Here is a 20,200-nt window from a genome sequence, read left to right as displayed (position 1 = left end):
TTTTTCTTGCAATTCTTTTTTTCCCTTATAATTTTCTCAGATATATAAACTTGCAGTTCTTAGAAGAAAACAAAATCTGATTTGCAGATTCTGACTATTTTCTACGGTGGCCGAGAGAGCTAAACACGCTGCAACTTCAGAAAACACATGCAAATAGAAAAAGCAACAGCAAATCAAGAAAACATCTTCATCAGTTTGACAGGAGGTGCTGCAAATTCTCACAACGCAAACAAATAAAGAAACACACTGCAAATGTTCACAACACAACCAAATAAATAATTGTATTTGCAGCGCGTTTCTTTGTTTGGCTGTGTTGTGAGTATTTGCAGCGCGTGTGTTGTCAAATTGATGAAGTTGTTTTCTTAATTTGCAGGTGCTTTTTTCTATTTGCAGAGCGTTTCTTTATTGGGTTGTGTTGTGAGCATTTGCAGTGTGTGTGTTGGCAAATTGATGTAGTTGTTTTCTTAATTTGCATGCGCTTTTTTCTATTTGCAGTGTATTTCTTTATTGGGCTGTGTTGTGAGCATTTGCAGTGCGTGTGTTGGCAAATTGATTAGGTTGTTTTCTTAATTTGCAGGTGTTTTTTCTATTTGCAGTGTGTTTCTTTATTTGGTTGTGTTGTGAGCATTTGCAGCGCGTGTGTTGACAAATTGATGAGGTTGTTTTCTTAATTTGCAGGTGTTTTTTCTATTTGCAGCGCGTTGAGCTCTCTTGGCCACCGTAATTTCCCCTCACAATTCTGAGTTTATATCTCGAAATTCTGAATTTTTTTCTCATAGACTAGGTTACTTCCTGTGATTCTTTTTCCCCCAACATGGACTGAAAAATAAAAAGATAATTGTGACTTTTTATCTCACAATTCTGATTTTTTTTTTTCAGAATTGCACATTTAGATCTAATAGCTTTCCATGATACTAAAGTGTTTTGCTCATTTATTGCTGTCAACAGTGCAGCCATCTTGCTAACCAAAGGTTATGAAAAGTATGCCCCCCTTCCCGTGAAAACAGGTTTCCACAAAGTAGCACACAAAAGTATCATTAAATTATTTCTACGGAATGATGTTCAAACGGCTTGCCATAAATCAGCGGCCTCTAAATGCCCCTCATAGGGGTGTCACAAAAGCACGCAAATAGGCGGCGGATGATGCTGGGTTCAACCGAGTGCATTGATTTCTCCGAAGTCTAATGTATTCAGAGAGTGGTTGTTTTGCGCGAGATGCGAAGAGTAATGCCATATTCTGCCTTTTTTTCCTCGCTCGAGCTCCAGTTTGTACCTTTTTCCCAATTCAGTGGTGAAATCCACGGAATGTGCCATTAACAGGAACAGCTGAGGATCATGCCGCACCGAATATGGGAGAGATGTGCAGGATTACAAGGAGAAATGTCCGCGACTGAGATGCTCACAAATTAACAAGCAGGTAACGCACGCGCCTGCGTCTTCGTGTTGATGGCGTTGATTTCCGTGGGTTTTCACGGTCTCGAATGCATCGCACAGAGGTATCGGCGTGTTTTTATGCGTTGTCCCCCTAAAGCCTTGAGCCCCTCCTTGTTTTGTTGCTGTAACGCTGTAATGTTTACATTGGATTGGAAGTGCATGGATGGATGGGCCGCTTGGTTTGCTTGTCTCGCGCTTGCTTCAGGATGTGCGTGATCGTGTGCACGCGCAGCGCAGGTTACGCTAGAATCTGATTTATTTTAGTTATTTTCCCGTGAGTTAAACCGTAGCAAGGAAGGTTACATTGCGGTGTTTTCTCTGCAGTGAAGCCAGTCGAGAGACCCTTTGAAAATGCTGCAAAAATCATTCTGACCTATGCGTACTCAGACGAATTAAACTCAGATTATTGTAAAGAAAAAGAAATGCTACACTTTGCCCTCATAGTTCTTATACAGTCTGCTTCATGCGTTGTATGATGCATTATTCTAGAGCAAATCAAATCCGTATTTTTTAAGATGTCAGTTCATGAACTAGAAAGTGCATGGAATAAAGATGTTACTTCGACCGCCCCTCAAGTACAGACGCCTATATATGTTTCTGTCCGCCGGCTCGCCATTTGGCGCAAGGCTTATGTAACAGACTGGGCTGTGTCACACTGTCTCTGATGGAGAGGCGGATGAGACATGCTAGAGAACACAGTTAGATGCTCCACAACATGATGTTCTTTCCTGCTTTTCATTTAGTCCACAATAATAACAACAACACCACCAATAATAATAATAATAAATAAAATTGTTATTATGCCATAATTTAAAACAATGCTTTGCAATGACATTTTGTATCATAGGCTACATAAAATCACAAAAACAGCTGAAGCATGAACACTTCTAAATGTAAAGAATTTCTATTTCACTCTTACTCTTCGATTTTATTTTCTAATCATTATCACCATCATCATACTGTAAAATAACATTTTAAAAAGAAATGTTAAACTTTGTAGTAGGATGATGAAACATTTAACTTGTACATTATTTGCAACATAAATTGTGTATAATATAGTCGTTTGCATATTGCAGTGGTTTAGTGAATTACTCTAACAGTTCTGTAAAAACTATACATTCTATTTGACTCTTTCTTCATTCCATTTATAAGAGCTATGAAACATTAACATATAGGAGATGGTCAATTTTTATAAGAAAACATTTAAGAGAACTATGAGTTATCATTGTGGGTAATCAGAAGTTCAGGAAGTGGAGAAAAGGACTTCCACTTGCAATGACTTACGTTTGTATTTGTTTGTTCTTGAAGTATTGCTCTGATTGTTTGACATGCTGTTTGAACTGATTTAAGATTATATTTACCTTGTGAATTGCGTTGTGTTAAAGGAATTAAATAATTAGATGCTGTCTTGCTGAATTCTAATATACAACATGATTGTTGCATCACCCTTGTTTGATAACTGCAACATAGGCCTATCCCTTGTGACAAACAACATCCCCTTTATCTGGGACTACCCATGCAACCTCAAAATGAATGTCAGTGGTGTAATAAATCATCACCGATAACATGCTCTGTCTGCTATGCTTATGTTTAATGTTTTGACTTCTGTACAACACAAATCATCTGACTCCATTTGTTGGATTGCAAAACCCTTTTGGGAGCTGAAATGTACTTTTTTTAATGTTTTCCCACTTGGTTTGGTTTTTGCGATCTAGCGATTTGCATGGATTTTGACATATATTTGAATGCTCCAAAAGGAGAAAGTAAACCATCGGAAACAAAAAAGCACTGCAGGCTTCACATTTGCATGAAAGTTACTAAACTATACTAAACTATGACATAACTATAATGTAATATTATTTTATAATGACTGAATTTGCTGAAATTTGCCCCTAAATATATATTTTATTGCATTAATTTTATTCTTTTAAGTTACAGAAAATAAAACTATATGTAATATATTTTGATGTGAAAGATCCGTAAATCCATATGTTTTATAAAAAAAGCAGTTACATGAACCTCTGGCCTGTGCAATTTTTTTCTTAAGCGGTGTTAAACATAACTAAGTAATTATTTTCAGTAATAATCTTTAGTTTGGTTGTTTTCTTGAAAAACAATGTAAATTGTTAATGGACTGCAGCTAAAGTGAACCAAAACGAGTGTGAATGCAAGAACTAGGTACCTTTTCGATTCAATTCACTTTTTGGATCACTTAAAGGGGTCTGTGCTTGTTTTTAGTAAAGAGGAAGTGTGAAAACATCCTTAAAGTTGGGATCAGCTTGGAGCGATTCGACCAAACATCAGCATCTAAAAAGTGACTGGCTGTCTCTGTCTCTTGCGTGGTAGTTTTTAGAGGAAGAAGGCGTGACTACAGGCACACAACAATATTGAACTGCACCCATGTCACAGATCAAACCCAGTTTGAATGCATCGGACATAATATTAAAGGAAACAACAAGTGCACGCTATAACAAGTTTGTTGGAGCTAAGTTATCCGATGTTAGGCACGAGTGTGAATGCAAGAACTAGGTACCTTTTCGATTCAATTCACTTTTTGGATCACTTAAAGGGGTCTGTGCTTGTTTTTAGTAAAGAGGAAGTGTGAAAACATCCTTAAAGTTGGGATCAGCTTGGAGCGATTCGACCAAACATCAGCATCTAAAAAGTGACTGGCTGTCTCTGTCTCTTGCGTGGTAGTTTTTAGAGGAAGAAGGCGTGACTACAGGCACACAACAATATTGAACTGCACCCATGTCACAGATCAAACCCAGTTTGAATGCATCGGACATAATATTAAAGGAAACAACAAGTGCACGCTATAACAAGTTTGTTGGAGCTAAGTTATCCGATGTTAGGCAGCAGAGGAATATGCAGTTTTTCTTTCTATGCTGAAGATCAACGCCTGTTCAACAACAACAAACTCGTGGACGTGAACTAGGAAACGGCCGATACCTCTGTGTTAACCATGACCGTCTGCTAGTTTTCCTGGACGATTTCTTCTGGATTAGTCTGTAAAATCACCAAACGAGACATCCTGCATCGTTTTAGTCGGCTAAAAGCAGCGCGTGGACGAGTCGGAAACTCGAGCGCCATTGAAAACAAGTAAGCTCGGCTCGGTTAGTGCGATCATACTTTGCTTATTGGACAAAAAGCTGTCATATTCCACGTAAAATAAAAACGAGAACACTCTATGTATTCAGACGTTTGCATGCATGATGTGCAGACTGTGTTAATGTGTCGTTAAAGCTAAACCGTGTGTCTTTTGTCAGGGGTGCATCCCTGCATTTCCTGTTTGGGGCTTCATCTGCTCGGTCTGTATGCTAGCGATAGCAGCTAAGGGCTTGGAAAGTGCATGCGATTTGTTTAATCATTTTTATGCAATGTACAACCTCCGTGTAGCATTGAGAACCTGTTTAAAGAGCACGAGGGCAACTGCGGATGTTTGCGGGAGCTCCTGTAAAACTTCGGCCTGGCGACTTCTTTGTGCTATTGTTGATGTCCACTGCTGGGCCACGGTGACACTTATAAGTGTTTTATTCATGGGAAATGTGCACTGTCCTTATCTGAAGCATGAATAATGTTTAAATCATACCCACAAGCCCTTTTGAGTGATTATTTTTGATAAAGTGAGGCAGGCGAGGTTTGGTGGCGCTCCTTTGTTATTGCTTTGTCTGTGTGGGAGCACATGGCCCTCCACGCTTTTGTTGTTCAAGTTACAGCCCCCCCTCTTTGTGGCAAATCAGCCCAGGCTTTCCATTAAACACGGTTTACGCTTCCAGTGTGTGAAGATTTGTTGGTGTTTGTTTTTTTTTATTTTACACATGGCACTGTAGCCTACATTTGAATGTCATGTGTAGCACGATGAGAAGTTTAGACGTGCTAGCGTGAATTAATGCACACTCCACTGATTTTGAAAAGAGAAATGTAATAAAATGTATTTGAAATCTTTATAAATATATATTTTGTTATTAATTCTGATGCATTTCAATGTTTGTGCCCTGAAAAGTCTGGTTTTGTGTATTTTAAGCTCCCCCAGTCTACTTGTAATTCAAAGATTACGTCTAATGAAATAATATCACAATCCATAAATTAATACACTACAGTAGGTTATTATTGGCGTATTTTGTCTTAATTTCTTGGAAAATTACCTATATGTATTTTTTCCATTGAAAGTAGTACTAAGGAATAATTCACCAGAAATGTGTTGTTAGCTTGCGTGTGTTGTTGATTTTTAGTTGTCTACAAAAGGAGAAAATTTGAAGAATGCAAAGGCTTCTTTTTTCCGTACAACATATATAGTGGCCACAGCTGACAAGCTCCAAAAAGCACCTTGGAGAAAAACAAACTGAAAGTCATTTTCACTAATGATTTGTTTTCAAACATCATTTGACATGCATTTGCTTGTTATACTGTCTAGAACAAAAGGATCTGTGAACATAATATATTGCATTATATTATATATTGTTTTTCCCCCATGCAACACATTGATCACTGGCAGTCAAAGTCAGTTGCAGTTAAGCCTGTTCCTCATTTAAAGCTGTCTGAAGTTATGAGGGCTACTTTAAAGGTGTTCTTTGTGGAGCTTGACAGACATGGTTACTATTCACAGTCAATGTATGGGGAAAAATCATTTAAAAAAAGAGCATACTGGTTTGAAATGACATGATGGTGAGTAAATAATGACAGAACTTTGGTAATATTAAGTTAATATAACATAAGTTGAAATGCACATGTAACGACTACAAAGGGTTCTGCTGATTTTCTCAAAATCATCATTCAATTCACAAAACCCATATTTCTTGTTTCAGAGTTCTGACAATCTGAGGCTGTTAGACACAAGTGCCTCTTGCACTACTGGTCCCCCCACCCCAGGCAGGTGTGACTCGTTCGTACGACGTCACAAATGCGACCATGGGAAGTAGCAGTGAGTAGGCGGCCATCAACAGCCCCCTTAAACCAGAGGAGGGTCTTCGGGGAGCCTTGCATCACACCTCTGCACCTCAGGAGAAGGTGAGGTGGCCATTATCATTTTGAGTTCATTAAAATCATATGCCGACTCGAGTATGTACTTACGATCTGTGTGTTTATGTCCTAGTCCTCCAGTGCGACGTCAGTGGGGACAGCGAGATATACCTCCTGTGCACACTTCCCTACATCAGGATGAGAACTTCCACCACCCTGTCTTCTCCCAGCATCAGCAGATTCCTTTAGATGAGTCCAGGCAATATAGCCACACCGGTGCACCTCCACGCATGCTGCATACTGCCACACAACCCCCCCAACAGAGCTCCATCATGGTGGATCTTCACGAACAGGTATTAGTTCAACAGGGGTCTCAAACACACATTTCCATCTAGGTGTTGTTCTCCACTAGAAGCATTCATTTCCTGTTCCTTATATAATGCACTATTTGATGTTCACTATGTTTAAGAAGTGTACAAAAAATAAAATTATGAAAAAGTAATATCAGTATAAACTAAAATAACAATACAATCAAATTTTTTGTGCTGTTTCTTAGGCTACAAGTGGGCATTTACATTTTAATCTCAGGCCTTGAATGAATATAATACAAATGTAAATGTATACATTTTTTGAATAATACATTTATTGACAATTTTTTGTTGTTGTTACTTAGGCCAGTTACTTTTGCCAGTATTTGCATTTCAGTCCTTTAATATGTATAAAATAAATGTACAAAGTATAATAAATATCAATTTAAATGTATAAACACTATAAAATAATTTTTAATGTATATTTCATTGTTACTTAGGCTACAATTGGGTTTTCAGGCCTTGATTATAAAAATATATATTTTTTTTATAAAAGGTATAAATGTATTAATTAAAACTATAAAATCACATTTTGACAGATTTTTATTGTTACTTAGGCGACAATTGGGCTTTTATGTTTGTGTTTCAGGCCTTCAATAAATATAAAAATAAATTAAGAAAATTTATGAAAATAAAAACATTTAATTGTATAAAAACTATAAAATCAAACTTTTTGACAGATTTTTCATTGTTACTTAGGCAACTGGGCTTTTATATTTGTGTTTCAGGCCTTTAATAAATATTAAAAAAATGTTTTAATTTAAATATATAAATAAATATAAATTTCAAGTTTCATTGTTAGTTGGGCTACATTTGGGCAATTTGCATTTTAGGCCTTTTAATAAATAAAAAAATAAATACATTTAGAAAAATTATTTAAAAAAAAATCCTAAATCCGGTCCGGACCCTAAACCAAGCTGCAGAGCATGAAACTTGATTCATGAATCAAATTTAAGCAGAAGCTGGTAGTTTGAGACCACTAGCATATAGACAATAATTGTATTACTCAGGCTTTGATGTGAAAGTGCTATGTGTAGACTGTAATTATGAATAGCTTTTTTTTTTACAAATAACCTAAACTTTTTGTGTTGTCCTTCAAGATGCATCAAGGATCAGTTCCGATATCTTACACAGTTACCACGGTGACGACCCATGGTTTTCCCATCCACACCGGGCAACCTATCCCAGCCTGCAATGCTCAGCAGCTCCCAGCATGCTCGGTAATGTTCAGTGGACAGCTCTCTCTGCTCTGCTGCCTTCCTCCTCCAGTGAGTTTGAAAAGGAAGAGCTGGAATGTCAGTGAAGTTTGTGTAGAGCACACCTAACATGTCCCATCGCTCCAGCTTTACTTTAGCCAATGTATGTATGTCCCAGGCAGCCATCATGCCCACCTCTTAGCCAAAGATACTCTATTATGAGTGTTGTTTTGTATGTCCCTCTCATGCTTACACATTAGGCATAGGTAAACAGTTACATTTCACTTTTTGATTTTCATGCAGACTTTTCCTGTGTCTCTAGAATGTGTAATGGCCTTTTTGTGATGCAACTTTTAAGGGGCAATGTGCAACCCCCCTTAATTTTAGTTTGTATTGCCACTGCGAGTGTCTGGGGTATTTTATCTTTGACATGGATAGCAAAGGTGTACTTTGTGCTAATTGTACCATCTGCTCAAGTCATTGCGTTTGTGTCAACATACCCACCTGTATTTTTTGTGGCCACAGTGATGTACAGTTCAAAGTGTCTTGTGCAGGGCTTTATAATAGGGCTATATGTATTTTCAGTCTTCTTTGCATTATATATGCTTAATAATGAAGTTGTATAAATGTATATAGTTATATATTAATATTATTTTGATTATTATTGCTTTTATTATTCCTATTATATTAAATGTTTATACAAAAAGAAAACAATAAAAGAAAAATGTATTACTTTTTTCCCCCAAAGTTTTCCCCATGCTTTAGAAATGGTTTATCAGATTCCTAAATAGTGCAGAATAGTGAAAACGTTAGATGTGCTTTACTCCAGAGTATGCTTTCCCAGTATTAACAGTAATTTCTTAAACTGCACAGCAATTCAGTATTCAAATGCCCATACACTTTCTTCATGAATGTGTGTCTTGTGTGTTAGTGACACTTTGTTGTCTGTTATTTCTCTTTCTGTCTGTCTGTCTGCAGCTCATTCAGGCCTGCACCATGCAGCACCTGCCTGTGTCCTATCAGGCATTTCCACCATTGATCTCCAGTGAGCATTTTATCCTGCACCCCAGCCCACCAGTGCCGCCCCACCAGCCTCATCTGCCTCCACTCAACCAGTTTGTCCCCATACAGCCCCAGCATCCGCGCATGGTGAGTGCAGATCATAAAATCTTTTGAATGCATGCATTTTAAGAATACTTTTCCCACAAACTGGTCACAATGCACAACACAGCTGTATGCTGCGTTAAAGACGCATGCCCTCTCTGATGTAAACAAGCATGCATGAGAAGCACATGAAAGCGCACATTCACTCTCCGACAGCAGATGGCACTGAACAGCAGAAACGCAGCCCGGAAAACCCTGTAAACAAAGCAGCTGCACTACTTTCTGTTTCTGAAACATGTTTAAATTATTTAAACAGCATTCAGATTTGTGTATGCACTATGGTGTTCATCAAAGCGCCAAATGCTTAAATATTTAGACTTAATAGGCTATTTATTTTCAAACTTTTTTACATTTTAATCTGGACTACAACATGCCCTAGATACTGTTTGAAAGTGTTTTGATTCTTTATTGTTCGGTCACACTTTACATTAGGGCTTCATTAGTTAACATTAGTAAATTCATTAGTTAACATAAACTGCCAATGAACAATTCTTCTAAACATTTGTTAATCTTACGTAATTCCAATATTTAATAACACGTTGTTAAAATCCAGAGTTGCAGCTGTTATTTAATGAGCTAACATAACAAAGATTAATAACTTCTGTAGCAAATGTAGCTATTGCTCATTGTGAATGTTAATTCATTAACTAAGGTTAACTAATGAGATCTTATTGTAAAGTGATACCACTGTTGCCAACTCTCGTGAGACAAATAAGCAACCGCAGATTTAAAAACAAGCCCAGTATTTTTTGATGATTTATTATCATCAATATTATTTATTATATAATTTATTTATATTAAATATATTATTTATTAAATATATATTATATTTGCAACAAAACAGGAACAAAACTCATCTCCAATCACCTGTGAGCAAAATAGGATTGGCGAGATGGAAAAGGAGAAAAACACAAGAGCTTCAAAGGGGAGCTGTAATATAGCCACATATTTATGTGTTCCTGTGGCTCAGTGGTAGAGCATTGCGTTAGCAGCACAAAAGGCCGTGGGTTCAATTCCCAGGGAACACACATACTGGTAAAAAATACGAACATAAATAAAGTAATGAAGTTGCTAGTCAGATTTCCCTAACAAGCAACCATATTTTTTTAAAATAAGCCCAAAAAACCACAACCCGCAACTCTGGATTTTTTCACGCAACTTTACAAAAAAAGAAGCCGAAAGTCGCGTATAATACGCGGACTTGGCAACTCTGAGTGATGCCTATTGGTCTTTACAATTCTTTTGCACTTTAATCTGTGTAAAATTTTTTACTTTATACATTTTTTGTGTATTGCTTTATTGTATTTAAATGTTCAGTTATTTTTGTTATAAGAAAAAAGTTAATAAACCTGTTATACTGTATTATGACAACACTTTTTTGCAACTAAATTTCAATATCGTGATAATACCGTATACCGTGATAAAAGCATGAGCAATAATCGCAACATGAAAATTTGATACCGGCATATCCCTAATATGTGTGTGTGTGTGTGTGTGTGTGTGTGTGTGTATATATACAGTGCCGTGAAAAGGTTTTTGCCCCCTTCCTGTTTTTTTTCTTTTTTGCATATTTGTCACACTTAAAAGATTCAGATCATCAAACCAATTTTAATATTACGCAAAGATAATGCAAGTAAATACAAAATGTAGTTTTTAAATGATAATTTCATTTATTAAGGGAAAAAAGCTGTCCAAACCTACCTGGCCCTATATATATATATATATATATTTATTTATTTATTTATTTATTTATATATATATTTTTTTCTCTTTTTTCCCCCTATAATTAAAATACGTAAATATATATTAAATATTATTTTCTTATAATTTGTTTTTTTAATTACAGAAAAAAGCTTTTTTTTTTGTGCATTTCACGTAAGTTATGTTGACAACATAGGTGGGTGGCATGACCAAAATCATCTTTGCATGAGTAATTTTATATTAAGTTGTAAAAGTAGTGATAAAATAATTTTTACAGGAAATTCATCACAAAAACACTTAAGTAGTCATAGTGCTTTTCATTAAAAAAAAATGTAGTGAATAGTTTCTTTTGGTGGTAATTCAACATAAAACATTTATTTAGTAGTAGTAGTGCTGTTCTTTTATATAATAAAACAATGTCACTTGAGTTTTGATTCTTCACTCTTTTGATTATTTATAATTAGATGAGTTTCTTACCTGACAGATACAAACCAAAGATTTTTTTCTTAATAATGTTCACATTATGTCATACTTATTTAAAAACAAGACTCGAAACCATATATGCATTTATGTGATTGGATGAGCCAGTTTATTATTCCCAGTGTTGAGTGTAGTGCACAACAGTAATGTAATTACAGTTCAGACAGTCTTATTAGTAAAGCAATCCCATTACAATCTAGAGAAAACAATTAGTCATGAGTGACAGATTAGTCCCCACAACTGATTGTGATCTTAATAAATAATAATAAAAAAAACAGTGTTAAACTGCTGCGACAAAATGAATTCTTTCTAAAATAGCACATGATTTTATGGTATTAATAGTCGTAATCGTATGCTAGAGATATGACTTTTATACATGTGTGTTCAGCCTCTGCAGAGGGTGGAGAATGAAGTGGATCTGCGAGGAGACCAGCATCCGTTAGGAACATTCTCTTATCCTCCGGCCCACCATCCACCAGCAATGACCCCCTCCGTCCCCCTCCAGTACCTCCCCCAGGAGCCCCTCCATCAAGAGCTACCCTACGGAGTGGTGAGATGTCTTTGCTTTTGAATGTCAACAAAGCATAGAAATCACTGTAATCAAGTCAAAATTGATATACTGATTAAAATGAGCAGCATTTGCATAAACAGGTAATAACATTAAGGAAAACATATGCTCTTAAAGGGGTCATATGATGCGATTTCAAGTTTTCCTTTCTCTTTGGAGTGTTACAAGCTGATTGTGCATAGATAAGATCCCTGAAGTTGCAAAGACTAAAGTCTCAAAACCAAAGAGATATTCTTTATCAAAGTTAAAGGAGGGGGCTTTGTAGAAAACGAAGCGTTTGAGAGAGGCGGGGCATAGAGGACCGTACAGTATGTACAGTATTTGAAAAATAATGTGTTTTTTGAACATTAAAGCATGTCAACATATTCTGTTACACCAAATACACAAAATAATGATCTTTAAAAAAGCATCATATGACCCCTTTAATGTAGAGAACAGTGAAGGTTTACTGGTGTTGAATAGTGGTTATAGGTCTGGTTTGACATGACAAAAATAGGTAAAAATTCCAGAAAGCAAAGTTAAAGTTTGCAGTAGTACTACTAGTGTCAAATAATGGTGAATAGTAATTTAAAATGTTTTTTGGGGGGGATTTTGGCTAAACAAAGCATTGTCAGATAACAAGAAGTTAAAAAAATTATTTGTTTAATGTTGGCCTATACGCAATATATTCAAGTTATGTAGCTTTGTGTTTACAATTGAACCGTTTGACAGTTGAACTGACAGTTGACACTTGGAGAAATATGGGATTTTTGATTGTGTGCTACAGAAAAACAGTAAGTTCAACCAATTAGGTAAAATTATGCTTACTAAGTCAGAAAGATGTGCTGAAATGGTAACCATAACTCAAAGCTTTAGAAAGAAAATGGTCAGTATAAGCCTATGGGAAATGGGCAATTTTTATCAAAAACTGTTGGTCCATTCAGTTAGAATATACAGCACAACCCGAGTCAGGACAGGTTGAAAGACTGTGCCTAGTTTGGTCAACATAAAAGCAAAGTTGGCCCAATTTATGTACTTAATGTATGTTCCTGGTCTTATTGTGGATGGTTAAATGGTAAAAGTAACCACCTGGAATCAACCTACTTTGCCTTTCTATTGATGTTATTTAAAATGCACAGGCTATAGGATAATACATCTTAATTTTCCCTTTTTTTCCTAAATTGGCCTGGTTTTGGCTTTGTTTTCTGACTAAAATGCTCTCTACAGTGCTCATAATATTATATATACAGTACGCATATTTGCATTGCCTTGACAGTTTTCTCTGTAGATCCCACCTGCTTACATGCCATGATTGGTTGATTATGTACAATGCCTGCATGCTATTGGTCAAACTACTTTTGAATCAAGTACGAAAACAATAGGAAAACCAATTAGAAATCCCGGCCAGGACATGTCCGGGAAAAGGTGGACGTATGCTCACCCTATTGGATAATATTAATCAATTACCAAATAGCCACAGTTTTACTCTTTTCAGGAAATCAACCCACAGGTGGCTTATGTCTGGCCCACTTTGCATAGTAAACATGAATAAGGGAGTGTATTTCGCACACTTCATCTTTAGTCTCAGGTTCCTCCAGGGGGATTGTTCTTGTAGTATAAATCCTGCCAAAGTAGCTTTGGATGAGATTTGCTAAATGAATAATAATAATTCAAAAGGTTTTCCTCATGTGTTGTCGTCTGTTTCCTTAGCCATATCCGCACATGCTGCCGAGGCGTATAACTGGACAGAGGTATCGATTACAGCAGCCTCTGCCTCCCCCTCCACCGCCCTACTACCCTGGCTTCTTACCATACTTCCTGTGAGAGTCTCTTCTACTCTTTATAATACAAATCAAATGCATTTTGCTTTGTGAATGTTTAATATTCTAATAATGGACATTGGACGGTTCTGATTTTATAAAGCCTTTGTGATATTTTTCTACTATAGTGACACAAAAGGTGTGTATGTTAACGATTTATGTGTTTGTGACCTGAAAACAGCTCGATGCTTCCTGTGCCTCCAACTGCTGTGGGTCCTGCTATCAGTCTGGACTTGGATGTAGATGATGTGGAGATGGAAAACTATGAGGTAAATAGAAAATCTTTCCCAGGGTGGGTGATGGAGTTGCCCTACTGTTTATATAACCTGACTTGTCAAAAATAAGCCTTTGATGGTTTTCACGTAATGTCTGTTCCAAAACCTAGTGAACTGCCTCACCATCTACTGTCTGTAGCTAGCTAACTTCTAACGTTTGTACACACATATTTGCAACTAAAAGTCATTTGTTTTCAATAAGAATGACTCTGTGGGCATGTGCAGTGATGCAACAAAGTTGAAAAAGGTTAGCTTTATAGAATTAAAGCTAATTTTGTAACAGAGATAATGTCATTATCTTGTTACGGTTTGGGTGAAGAGTTTTGAACACCTGTGATTTTTCTTTCAGGCGTTATTAAACCTTGCTGAGAGACTCGGAGAAGCGAAACCCCGAGGACTAACGAAAGCTGATATAGAGCAACTTCCGTCCTACAGGTTCAGTTTAGAAAACCACCAATCTGAACAGACTCTGTAAGTGCCCTCGGTTATGTAATCTTGAAGGTTTGATTGTGACTTGGTATTGATGATGCATTGTATTTAATTTTCTTACAGATGCGTTGTATGCTTTTGTGATTTTGAGTCAAGGCAGCTACTTCGAGTATTACCCTGCAACCACGAATTTCATGCAAAATGTGTGGACAAGTGGTTAAAGGTAAGAATTATGTTTTAATGCACAAAACCGGCAATAACTAACGGCGAAACCCTGTAAATATTAGTGTTCGACCGATACAGGTTTTAAGTGGCTTACGGTCTACAAAATGCTTATGTAGACTATTGTTTAAAAGTATGAGATCAGTAAGATTTTTGAACATTTTACAATGATGTCTCTTATGCTAATCAGTGTTGCATTTATTTGATCAAAAATACAGTAAAAACAATAATATGTGACCCTGGACCACAAAACCAGTCATAAGTAGCACGGATATATTTGTAGCAATAGCCAACAATACAAAATAAAAAAATTTATTTTATGCCAAAAATCATTAGGATATTAAGTAAAGATCATGTTCCATGAAGATATTTTGTAAATTTTTTATCGTAAATATTATCAAAACTTAATTTTTGGTTAGTAATATGCGTTGCTAAGAACTTCATTTGGACAAATTTAAAAGCGATTTTCTCAATATTTAGATTCTTTTGTACCCTCAGATTCCAGATTAGTTTCAAATAGTTTTATCTCCGCCAAATATTGTCCTATCCTAACAAACCATACATCAACTGAAAGCTTATTTATTCAGCTTTCAGATGCTAAATATCAATTTAAAAAAATTGACCCTTTTGACTGGTTTTGTGGTCCAGGGTCACATATTGTGACATTATTAAAATTTTAAACAACTGTTTTCTATTTGAATATATTTTAAACGTAATTTATTCCTGTAACGGCAAAGCTGAATTTTCAGCATCATTCCTCCAGTCTTCAGTGTCACATGATCTTTCAGAAGTCATTCTAATATACTGATTTGGTGCTCAAGAAAAAATGAAGACATTTGTTTTTAATGCTGTCTTTAATTGCATAGGCAGGCGATGTATAGATCCATCAATAATGTATGGAAACATCTCTGGCTTGTAGAAATTAATCCGTAACATGTCTTGCAGGCCAATCGCACCTGTCCAATCTGTCGAGCCGACGCGTCTGAAGTTCACCGCAATGTGGAATGAGTTCAGGTTTTTGTTCTTCACTGGAAAACGGCACAAATCCTTGAGTGTGTTCTGTGAGTGGGGACACCTGATCTCCAGCCAAACGCAAATCTACCCCCCACCCCGCTCCCAACCCCACCTCTACAATAAGCAATCTTGGAATTTGTACGGAACCTGTTTGACCTCTGCTGTTCGTCATTGTGTGAGGTTCATGAAAGCTACTGACCTGTAATACGTGTTGTGTTGGCATATTTGTTTACACAATTGAATATTCTCTAGTTGTTTGATCACAGATAATTAAAATCGTGCTTCAGCGTCGTTAGGGACTGGGGGAGTGGGCCTGGATGATGGTGGTTTTTGGCTTTACTGTGCAATCAGACGAGTCCGTAGGACGCTGCCGCTCCGCCGGTGAACAACCATCATAGATGCATGCCTGTATAAGTGACGGGCTGAGGGACTTGTTAATAATCTATGTTTTGCAATAATGTATTGATCATTTGAATATCTTAATCCCGATTCTCTTTTATCTGCGAATGCTGTTGTGAAGGTGTGACTTTCAGTGGTTCAGAGTTCCAAGGCCTGAGGTTAAAGAGGGAAACGTAGACAAAAAGGACTGCGAAACGACAGCCGTGAATCCATCGGGAAAACTCCCGCTGGGCTTTCACCACAGTCGTAGAGACATTGAGGAAGCTGTAGCGTTTTTTCGCTTTTGCTGTTTGCTGGCGAGGCCAATCGGACTGGCCCATGAGAACACAGGGACGAGGACAGCACACTGCCTCTGCCAGCTTCCACCTGGCTGCACTGCACAACCCCCATCGATTCTGGATTCCGCTCCCTCACACTCCGCTAGATCCAGGAGAACATCTCACAGGCCTCGCGCTGACTGTTCTTTTAGACTAGCAATATTTGAATTTACGAGATCCACCGCATTTCAGCCACAAGAGGAACATCGGACGGCCTCCGTCTCGCCATTCTCACGTCCGGAGGCCGAGGAGCTCGCATTCGCCTGTCCAGAATGACTTTTTGGGAAAGGGTGGAACACTTTGCGGAAAGCAATACGTGCAATGAGTGTGTGAAGTGAACGCAACGTTTGACCTGATTTTGGAGGACTAGGCTTTTTGTTTTTCCTCATTCGTGAGCCAAATAATCAATATACTCTACAAGATTTTAGCTCTGCCTTCTCAAGACCTTGACAAGCACAAACCTGTTACTAATCCTCAGACATCCTTTGTCAGTTCCTCTTTTAAAAGTATGCGTTTTTTTTTTTAAGTGGTGTTATTTATTTCTTCATTCGCGAGAGTTTGTGAAGGATTCGGTCGGAATGCTAAAACATCTTTAGCGCATTTTAGTTTGCCTCCGGTTGTCAGGTCTCAGGCCATGTTCACCGTGTAAAGTGATGTGAAAGAACGAAAAAAAAAAACATTGTATGCATAGCCTTGGTGTGAAAGGTTGCAAATTATCGTCTTGTTTTTAAGACAAAAGAATGTTGAAACCCTCTGTATTTCTAGTTACGCCCTCTCCTGTGTGACAGTTGACTAGTCGTTCCACGAAGATCCCGGATAGGATTCGAAACGGCAGAGACGGAGCGTTAGGGTCGTTTAAAGAAAAAAATGCACTGTAAAACGCTTAACTCGTGGTTCACTCGATTCCAAAAACAAACCTGAACGTTGTTCGGGGGAAAACTATGAACTATTTGTTTTTTTTTTGGTTCCCTAAGTACTTTAATTATAGGACTTTTAAATATATATATTCATGAGTCGTTTGTCCACTGAATAGTCATTGTAACTCAATAGACACACTGGCTTTCTCGGGTAAAGGGACTCTCTTAAGAGAATGTGAGTATCTTGTGTTTGCGTGCCAGGTTTTAAAAAAAGCCATTGTAATGAATTTAATCCACACTTTTGATAAGTAATCTATGTATACATATCTGTTCACTGGCATATATTTTGAGTATAATGGGGGGAAAAAATCACTCAGGGCCTCTCTGTAATTGAAAAATAAAGGAAAACAGTCCATTTCAAATTGGATTGACGCCATGGAGATATATTTGGGTATTCTGGGTTGTTTTCCTCAGGCCATGCATATTTTAAATGTAATCAACTGAACTAATATTCCTTTTATAAATAGTGGTGAATATTATTCCATTATAAGACTGGCATGCAAAGAAAAAAAAAAGATGAAGTGACATGTTGTATCGAGTGAGAATAGGCTTTTCGTCACTGCAGCCGATCATTAGCGTATGTTACTCGAACCTGTTTTCCAGCCGTTGCGTTTTGCCGTGTTCTTGTACTTGAACCACACATAAAGGTTGTAATCCCGTTGAAAAACGTGCCACGGTGCACACTGTCCTACCTAGACCACTTCCAAGACTATTCTTACAGTGTTTGCATGATTTAAGGATTCAAAAAAAAAAAGAAAAAAAGTCAAAAAATGAAATCTGTATTTTCAGTGAAAGATATCTAGACAGGGGTGGGCAAGTATTTAATTGTGCACAATATGCATGCGTGTCTAACCAGGTCCCAACTGGTTTTTAGGTAGATCTAGTTGGCTTGGGTTCTGGGTGTAGGGGACTTTCTGCTCAGCTGATAACTGCCATGCACTGTACTGCACACATTTGTAATAGAACCGAATGACTACAATATTTTATTGTGCTTGTACTTGCAAAAGAAGAAGAAAAAAATTAAAGGCTAATAATATAGGATGTTTAAAATAACAACGTTAAGCTTGATGCCAGTGGGAAGACAGTGGCTTTTTGAAGCGGAAAAATGTGATTTGATAGGCTCCTCACCACATTTGTGCTTCTATTGTTGCCTCAGTTACTGACACACTTGCCTGGAATCTAGATAATGGAAAGCCATATAGTAAAAAGGTGCTAGATATTCATTCTATATTTAGGTGTAACGCTACATTCACATAAGAGAATGCAATAGTTTGTTATGGGTCTCTATTCATACAGCATGCAGTGCTACTAGTACCCTCATGGTGGTCAGAAACAGTTAATAACATTATCAACAGGGGTTTCAATTAAGAAAACAAACAGAAAAAAGAAAGAAAACTATTTAGCTTTACTTGTATGTGCTGGTAGACCGTTTTAAAGGATATTATTATTTTACTGCCCGAGTGATCAGATTCAATACATCTGCCTTAAATCGAAGTAGTAGGAGGTTTTGTGTGGGTTAAAAAACACGGTGTTATCACTCATTCACCAAAACGGTCAGAAATATATGTACCTGTTGTACGGTTCTCTCTACCTTGAGCATCTGTAACTGTTATGGTTTAAAAATAAGTTGTTGATATACACGCAAGCACTTTTGCTTGGGGTAACCGGCTGTGGGCTATTTCTAATATATCATTATTTAGATTTATAAAGGAATTTTTCATAATAACCAAGATTCCTTGAAAACCTCAGTGTTACCTGTATTGAATTACTAAAGAGAAAGAAAAAGAAAAAAAAACCTATGAGTTATGATGATAAATAGAATCTTGTAGTCTTTCTGTGATTCAACTAATAAATAATCTCACAGCTTGTGTGGTGGAAAATTGTGTTCCAATAAGCAGCTAAATACTTTAGGATTTGTGATTTGTTGATTGCTCCATAGATGCCACTGATTGTTTACCAATGATTTCTTGCTGTGGTGGGATAGTGGATTGTTTACTGTTCTATTCTCCTCCTGGCCTTTAGGGGTCAGTCATTGCCTGAACTCCAGACTACCCAGCCAACAACAGGGCCAGGGGCATGTGTTCTGTGTTAGGAAGATTTTTTGCTTTGGTACTTGCACATTTACAGTTACCTCATTTTTGCCATGTTTGTATTTGAAAAAAAAAAAAAATAATAAAAAAAATGAAATAAAAAAGCTAATATATATATATTATATATAGGAAATGGTTCGTATTGCTATAATTTTTTCATTCCATTGGAATCATTGTTTGTAGCATTTAACATATAACTAGTTATAGTGTATTATAAATACATCTGTATACTGATTGAAATTTTTAAGATTTATACTTTTTTTAAATGAAAGTAGCTAGTTCTGCTTTACTGAGTAGTGCAATCATATTTTTTTTAATTGTGGCTGATTGGAGAGGGTTGTTCACTAATAAATGTGTGATGTATACTCATACTACACTGACTAAAGTAATCACTGCTTTAAACGTATTGCGCAATACAGATGTGTTGCAGTTCAGTTACTTGTCTGAAGGTTTCTGTCTCTCAATAGAGTTCAAAGGTGAATCTCATAAAGATTGTTCAGGTCATTTTCCCCATTTAATCCAAAGCAATAAACCTTAATCAGATTAGATGGCATATTGAATTGAATGTGGATGTAAACAAGGCTGTCTTTTCAATGGCCATCTGAACAATCGTTACTTTGTTAAACAGGACAATCCATTGAACGCACTGTATTTCTGTCACTCACAGCCTTGTTTTCATTCCTGTCAAAAATAGTGCACTACTCTGAGCAAGTTCTATAATATGTTTTGTATAAAACATTACTCACATTGCCACCATATCAGTTATAGGTCAGTATCTGCCTCTTTTGTTGTTAAATTTGTTTTAGGAAGAAATTAGACATTGTTTTAGTATGATTTAGGACAGCCATAGATTTCTTTTCTTGGA

General features: G+C 36.8%; 1 protein-coding gene across 3 annotated transcripts; it reads left to right on the top strand.

The window, feature by feature from the left end:
* The first annotated feature begins 1,120 nt into the window (after positions 1 to 1,120).
* On the top strand, positions 1,121 to 19,401 carry LOC107750352 (RING finger protein 44). Of its 3 annotated transcripts, none has more exons than XM_016565702.1 (12): positions 1,121 to 1,417; positions 6,243 to 6,444; positions 6,530 to 6,749; positions 7,865 to 7,984; positions 8,939 to 9,109; positions 11,694 to 11,855; positions 13,563 to 13,672; positions 13,854 to 13,941; positions 14,297 to 14,418; positions 14,500 to 14,599; positions 15,544 to 15,787; positions 16,133 to 19,401. In XM_016565702.1, exons 2-11 carry the CDS (start codon positions 6,338 to 6,340, stop codon positions 15,604 to 15,606), a joined length of 1,263 nt encoding a protein of 420 aa, XP_016421188.1. In that variant the 5' UTR covers positions 1,121 to 1,417; positions 6,243 to 6,337; the 3' UTR covers positions 15,607 to 15,787; positions 16,133 to 19,401. The 3 variants fall into 3 exon arrangements, with proteins under 3 accessions (XP_016421188.1, XP_016421185.1, XP_016421186.1); XM_016565699.1 differs by having other exon boundaries at positions 7,865 to 8,032; XM_016565700.1 differs by lacking the exon at positions 1,121 to 1,417 and adding an exon at positions 4,058 to 4,536 and having other exon boundaries at positions 7,865 to 8,032.
* The last annotated feature ends 799 nt before the right edge of the window (positions 19,402 to 20,200 follow it).

Source organism: Sinocyclocheilus rhinocerous, unplaced genomic scaffold (genome assembly GCF_001515625.1).
Source record: "Sinocyclocheilus rhinocerous isolate Xijiao unplaced genomic scaffold, SAMN03320098_v1.1 scaffold1053, whole genome shotgun sequence".
NCBI classification, from domain to species: domain Eukaryota; kingdom Metazoa; phylum Chordata; class Actinopteri; order Cypriniformes; family Cyprinidae; genus Sinocyclocheilus; species Sinocyclocheilus rhinocerous.
The sequence above is the reverse complement of the archived record's forward strand: the minus strand, read 5'-3'. Positions and strand labels throughout refer to the sequence as shown.

Excerpts from the sequence above, each read along its gene's own strand:
- LOC107750352 (XM_016565699.1), top strand. The coding sequence starts at position 6,338 with ATGCGACCATGGGAAGTAGCAGTGAGTAGGCGGCCATCAACAGCCCCC. Across the intron at positions 13,673-13,853 it reads GGCTTCTTACCATACTTCCT|CTCGATGCTTCCTGTGCCTC; the intron begins GTGAGAGTCTCT and ends ACCTGAAAACAG. Across the intron at positions 14,600-15,543 it reads GTGTGGACAAGTGGTTAAAG|GCCAATCGCACCTGTCCAAT; the intron begins GTAAGAATTATG and ends CATGTCTTGCAG.